The sequence below is a fragment of the Octopus bimaculoides genome, chromosome 23 (genome assembly GCF_001194135.2).
Source record: "Octopus bimaculoides isolate UCB-OBI-ISO-001 chromosome 23, ASM119413v2, whole genome shotgun sequence".
Classification (NCBI taxonomy): domain Eukaryota; kingdom Metazoa; phylum Mollusca; class Cephalopoda; order Octopoda; family Octopodidae; genus Octopus; species Octopus bimaculoides.
The window spans coordinates 22,444,211-22,451,445 of NC_069003.1; the positions used below are offsets into that span (position 1 = coordinate 22,444,211).

The 7,235-nt window shown below is 35.4% G+C and overlaps 1 protein-coding gene across 1 annotated transcript in view; it reads left to right on the forward strand.

Moving 5' to 3' along the window:
* LOC106876965 (pre-mRNA-splicing factor CWC22 homolog) overlaps positions 1 to 7,235 on the forward strand; it is a 49,997-nt gene that overhangs the window by 25,685 nt on the left and 17,077 nt on the right. The window contains exons 9-10 of the mRNA XM_052976066.1: positions 850 to 912; positions 2,570 to 2,671. Coding sequence (XP_052832026.1) covers positions 850 to 912; positions 2,570 to 2,671 — 165 coding nt within the window. The remainder of the gene's footprint in view (positions 1 to 849; positions 913 to 2,569; positions 2,672 to 7,235) is intronic.

Consider the following 7,235-nt stretch of genomic DNA (forward strand, 5'->3'; position numbering starts at 1 on the left):
TTTTCACTGCAGCCTTGGAAATGAAGAGGGGAAGCTTTTTATAAAACAAAGTTTTCAAAAATTTATTATGTTTTTTCTCTCCTGATGACCCAGTAAGCTTGCTAGCATATGGTGTGCAGAGCTTTCAACTGGTAACACCTGCATCTGCAAGTTTTTGGCAAAAAATCTAGAGGGAGAGAGGATTTTTTTAGTCCTGGTAGAGAACCTTTGTAGTATTAATGGCACAATGATATACACCCTGTGTACACTGTGAAGTAATTGATACAGGAAGACCATTTTGTTGTAAAAAGTGCTACATGTACAACAGATATTAGTGGTTTTCTGTGTTATGTTTATCTGATGAGAAAGGAACGAGAAATTGTGAAATGTTGTACAGAACAGGTTTGTTCCGCCTATGTCAGCATGGAAAAAAACATATGTAAAATAATAACGATGAGAAAAAAAGTGGTAAATAACAAATAATAGCTTGTGAATTTTAGGGGTGAGAAATTTTGATTTCACACAAAATTACCACAAAATGGTGTGTGAAAATAATTTTTTTTATGTGCTTCAGTAATTGGCAAGCAGGGTTTTTCAAATTCCAATAGCTAAAATCTTAGAACACAACCATTTTTCTACAGAGCTGTTGTAGTTTAATGCCATCATATATGTGTGTGTGTGTGTGGGGGGGATTATTTCAGACACAGTCTACCTAGGACTATATACCATTGTTTGCTTGAAAAAAGGAGAGTTTTACGTGAGTGTATGATAGTTGGCAACAGAAGAAATTGCCAAAAGTCAACGATACATCATTAAATTCTGATTCAAATTTGTTTTTGCCTGTTTCAAATTTGTTTTTGCCTGTTTCAGATGTTTTCAAACAAGATGATAATTTTCTTGAAAATGAAGAAAAATATAATCTTCTTAAAGAAGGTAAGATTTACTTTTTTCACTGCTTATTATTACTGTTAACATTAGTTAGTACTATTGTATTACATTGGTGGTTGTTGTTGTTGTTATTATTATTATTATTATTATCATTATCATTATCATTATCATCATCATCATCATCATTATCATTATCATTATTATTATTATTATTAAGATGGAAAGCTGGCAGACTCATTAGCACATTTGGAAAAATGCTTAGCAGTATTTTCCCTGTCACTATGTTCTGAGTTCAAATTCCACCAAGGTTGACTTTGCCTTTCATCCATCCTTTCAGGGTTGGTAAAATAGGTACCAGTTATGCACTGGGATTGATGTAATCAACTTACTCCCTCCTCTGAAATGGCTGGCCTTGTGCCAAAATTTGAAACCAATATTATGTTACTTTGGTTATTACTTCTGATTTATATTAATTATTACTGTTGTATTATATTAGTTGTTACTGTCGTATTATGTTAGTTATTACTATCATGTTATCAACTGGTATTATCACTAATGTATTACTGACTAATTCTTAATATTGACCGGCTAATAGTGGCGAGCTGGCAGAACTGTTGCCACACTGAGCAAAATGCTTAGCAGCATTCCTTCCAGCTGTTTATGTTCTGAGTTCAAATCCCACCGAGGTTAACTTTGCCTTTCATCCTTTTTGGGATTGATAAAGTGAGTACCAGTTAAGCACTGGGGTTGATGTAATTGACTAATCCCTCCCCTCCAAATTTCAGGCCACATGCCTATAATAGAAAGAATTTTGCCTGGCTGAAATACTATATTAGTGACTGGTTATAAGTACTGTACTACCAGCTGGTAATAAGTGCTCTTGCCAGCTAGTTTAACTGGTATAGTATTACTAGTTAGTGTCATGAGTTATATCTGCTGTGGTACCACACAGTAAAGCCAGTTTGTATTGCTCTTTGGCTGTCAGGTGTGTGTGTGTGTGTCTTTAGATGCCCTGAACTCTTTGCTAAGTAGATAGCATGGAGATGGCCCTAATCACCTTGCAAGCAGAAAATAGATACCATAGGAAGGCACAGTTTACCCCTTTATGCAATAAGAAGACTGTATAAGGGTTCAGTGATTGTTTTAACTTTCACTGATGTTGAAATGAAATCTCTTGGTTATCAGAGAATTGTTCTGTAGCCTCGAGTCAATCCTGATTGATAAAACCTGTGATCAACATTAGTCATGACTGTCCTATTCTTTTCTAAGGTATTGTGTATCTAGGACTATATTATCCAGTGTAGTTCTTTTTTTAAAACATTAAGGTGTATTTTGAGTTAGATTTGGTTATTGTTTATAGTAGGTCAAGTTATCACTTAGCAGTTGCAATAGTGGTGGGATTAGAAAACTGCCAGTCTGTCTTTCTGTGTGGTTTTTCCAGATATTCTTTCTCTTTCTCAAAGCTGATTTCCTGTGGATTGATATCTCTGGTTAGATAATATAGAATCATTTCACTTTTTCTGCTTCTAAATATAGAAAAATTGATAAAATATTTAGATATTTCATTTATAAGTTTAATTTTTTCCAAAAATTTAATTAGTATTTTTATTTTATTTTATTTTTATTGTTTATTTTTTATTTTATTTTATTTTTATTGTTTATTTTTTATTTTTATTTTATATATTTATTTTTGTTATTTCAGAGATTTTGAATTCAAGTTCCGACGAGAGTAGTGATGAAAGTGGTGATGGCAGTCAGTCTGACAGTGGAAGTGAAGCTGGTGGTGGAGGAGCAGACGATGCTGGTAAGTACTCCAAGTTTGGGGTGAAACATTTGATCTTGTTAGGTGACTGTGATTTTCAAAGTTGTTGGGTCGTTCTGTAATCAAAGGTATTGCAGCTATTGCAATCCTGTCCTTTTAGGGGTTTGCAGGCCATTAATCTAATGGAGTTCCTTAATTTAGATCAGTGCTTCTCAACCATTTTTTATCTATGGACCCTTTTAATTACTATTTTATTTTAATGGACACCTATCTCTATTTGATGTTTAGTTTTATAGATACTCCTTTCAAAATTCCTATTTTGTTTTTCACATATTAACTTGTATCGTTTGAATTATGTAAAACATTTGAGAAAGAAACCTAGCTGTTTCTTGCAATAAATACATCCAAAACCTTTCCATGGATTTTTTAAATAGTACTGTGGATCTCCAATTTACTCTTTTTTTTTCTTGCCTGGAGCCCCAAAAATCTTATGCGGACCCCGGTTGAGAACCACTGATTTATAGCAGTAGTTCTCAACCATTTTTTTTACCTATGGACACCTTTGGTTCCTATTTTACTCAGGTGAACTCTCATGGCTATTTGATATGTGAAAAGATCCTGTTCTTATAATTAGAGATTATTTGGAATTGTATAAAAAGTTCAAACTGAGGTATAACTGATAGATTGCAGATAAATTCTAACAACAAAATCTTATATGGAACCCCAGTTGAGAATCATTGATTTAGAGAATAAGATGTACCTAGAGGACATATTCGCTGCCATTTCTTGCAAGTTGTACTACCACATAGTGTCATCCCCCCCCCCACCTTTTCACAGCTGTGGTGGGAGTTAAGTCTTGGTTTCATTTCTTTTAGGAAAGTACAAGTTGTTGTTGTGTCTCTGACCCAAGGCCTCTGCAAGTTCGAGCCTCTGGTGAGAGTTGGTGACTGGTTCTGTTTGTTATCTTAGTAAAGTACTAAGTTAGCGGTAGTCATTGACTTCATATTGTTTTAATATAAACGCCAATGATGAAATCTATTATTGTGTTGTTGTTGTTTCTGTTGTTCAACTCTTGTTGGGGTTGACATTACCATATTGTCAACTATATTGAGGAGTAAGTGAGGGGTTTTAGTCCCCTCTTTTGACATTCTGAGCTCAATGTCTGCCAGTGTAATCTTTGTTGTTTATCCCTCCAAACTTAACAGGAAGATTGATTGAGTCGTCAGTATCTCTGCTTAACAGATTTCTGGTCTGGGACCAATATCATTTGACATTGTACTCCTACTACCACCGCTGCTGCTTGTTAGTATTATTATTATGAAGGCAGCAACTTGGCAGGGTTGTTAGCATGCTGGGCAAAATACTTAGCAGCATTTTGTCTGCCTTTACGTTGTGGGTTCAAATTTCACCAAGGTCAACTTTGCCTTTCATCCTTTTGGGGGTCAATAGAATAAGTACCAGTTGATCACTGGGGTTGATGTAATCGGCTTACCCCTCCCCTGAAATTGCTGCCCTTATGCCAAAATTTAAAACCATTATTATTGTTATTAATTGACTTTCAAATTTCCCCCCCCAAATCCCAGGCTTTGTGCCCTTAGTAGAAAGAACTATTGTTATTTTAGAGCAGCAAGCTGGCAGAATTGTTAACATGCTGGACAAGATGGTCAATGGCATTTTGCTCATCTTTATGTCCTGAGTTCAACTTTGCGTTTCATCCTTTCACGGTCAAGGAAACAAGTATCAGTTGAACACTGGGGTCGATGTTAATTGACTAACCCCCTCCACCCAAACTTCAGGCCTTGTGCCTGTGGTAGAAAAGATTGTTATTATAATTGATAAACTATAAGGCAGTGATCTGGCAGAATCATTAGAGCATCAGAAAAATACTTTGTAGTATTTGCCCAAACACTTTGCATTCCAAGTTCGAATCCCACTGGGATCAGCTTTGCTTTTCATCCTTTTAGGGTTGATAGAATAAATATCAATCAAGCACTAAGGTTGAGACAATCAAACTTGCCACCCCACCTTGAAATTGCTGGATTTGTGCCTCAATTGCAAACTACTATTATTATTATTATTATTCAGTAGTTTTATTTTTATAACGGGCTTTCACTTCACTACCGAGCGCAGCTCTGTGCGCCTTGGGTATGTGCTGTGGTTTGCTGTGGTGCTCTTATGGTTACTGTATTGAAAGTGTTTTGCGTAGAATGTGTGCAGTACCCAGTAGTGCAATTTTCTGTATGTTATATATATTTGTAAGTCCTGGTGTTTTTGTTATGTATTTGTCTGAATATTTTTTTATTATACCTAAGGCACCTACTATGATAGGAATTGTTTCTGTTTTTAGATTCCACATTCGAGTTATCTCTATTTCCAGGTCTTTGTATTTTGAAAGTTTTTCCATTTCTTTTAGAGAAACGTTGTCATATTATTATTATTATTATTATTATTATTATCATTATTATTATTATGAAAGTGAGGGGATGAATCATGAAATTATTATTAGTTTGTCGGCTTTGCCTTTCAGTATTTACTTTATGTTCTTATTTCTGTGTCCACCCAGGATCAACTTTGTCTTTATTTGTTTGTGATCAACAAAATAACTACTTAAGTACTGTTGTTAATTTAATCATTTGTTCTCTGCTCCAAAATGTAAAGCCTTGTGCTTCTCTTAGAAACTACTACTGCTGCTGTCTTGTTAGTAAAACCTGTTGTATGCTCTAGATCTGCTTTAAACTGTTTTAGGTTTCTTGAAGTAAAAATGAGGCCTTTTTGTTTGTTTTGAATGTTGGTCTTTGAAGAATTTATTGCAAACTGGTTCAGGCAACTATTTATTTCTGTTACGTTATGTTGGTTCTTATCTTTTTTTGTATTACAAACGAGTTGTTATCTTATCTCTATTGCATTAGGATCAAAGCGATATAAATACTAATTAGTCCCCATGTGGGGGAATGGTGGGAGTAGCTTCTTAATGTTGTTGATATGAGGTTTGGAAATAAAAACTGCTTGTGTAATAAGCTATTACAAATAGCTGGGTATTGTTGATGCTGTGTTGTTTACATAAAGGAGTCTATCACTGTTGGGATTACATTCAGTTGAGTGTTGGACACTGTTGGTGTATACCGAGAGACTGATTACCCTTTTCAATGGACATAGTTTGGTTGTCATATCACTGTAATGTGTGTACAAAGGCTGGACTTTCAACATTCAGTAAGAGTACTTGCCTATATTTTAGTGTGTGTGTGTGTCATGCATGCGTGTGTGTGTGTGTGTGTATATATATATGCACACAGATACAAACATATACAGGGTTGGCCAAAAGTCACTTGACAGTAAATCAAAATTCTTTAATTCCATGATTTATTTATGTTCAACAATTATTGAATGAATTTAATAAAAACATCTATGAAGCATCATGAAAATTGTTCAAACTAAAGTCTTTCTTGAGCGACACATTTTTCTATTCGAGTCAATACACAATTACAGATAGTATTTATGGAATTTTGATTTACTGTCGGGTGCCCTTTGGCCAACCCTGTATATACATATATATATATATATATATATATATATATATATATATATATACTTATTATTAAAGCTGCAAAAATATCACAAAAACTGCAACTCAGAGTTTCATATTCCCTTTTGTCAGACAGTTTAGATTGTGTCCGATGAATGGGAACATCAGACTCTGAGTAGCAGATTTTCGTGACATTTTTGTGATGTTTTTGCAGCTTTAATAATAAAGCATATTACTCTACCTCCAGTATCTGAGTACTATTTTTCCCCACCTTGTTTCACATTTATGTGCTTATTTTGATATATATATATATATATATACACACACACACACACACATACAAACACACAGAGAGGGTGTTTGGGTTAAATTTGACAATTTTTTATGTCTTTCCCTTTTTCAGGAACAACTTAATTTATTGGTGAACAGTGTTGGAGAGCATAATGGTTAAATTTGTAGTTGAGAAAAAAATTAGCTGACATGGAGCAGAGTTTCTACAGCTGGTTGGCGTTAGGAAGGGCATCCAGCTGTAGAAACTCTGCCAAATTAGATTGGAGCCTGGTGTTGCCATCCGGTTTCACCAGTCCTCAATCAAATCGTCCAACCCATGCTAGCATGGAAAGCGGACGTTAAACGATGATGATGATGGAGCACTGGAAGTCATCTGAATATTGGAAAACAGTTACCTGTTTCATGATGATTTGCGCCAGCTGTCAAAATGCTGTTATCACGATCACTGCTCAATGCACTGTAAACATTATAAAGGTTGTAAGATGTGACATGGACAGCTCCAATAGAGTCTATAAAGCTGTGACCAGCTGGAAGGGACACAGCAGGCATTCTGACTGCGTTTGTATGCTAGGATTCATCCCGACGTCTTTGACCACAATCTCCACCAGCTTCACATAGCTGTCTGAATTGTGCCTACAGACCTGTTCAATCTCTGGCTGCTGGAAGGCCATATGTGTGGCAGCAGGATTCAGCTCCTTGCCTTAATCCCTAGAATGAATCAGAACAGGTTGTCAGAGAATTTCTACAACTTCACCAGCCTCAATTTCTGGCTTTGTGATTCCCCCCCCCCCC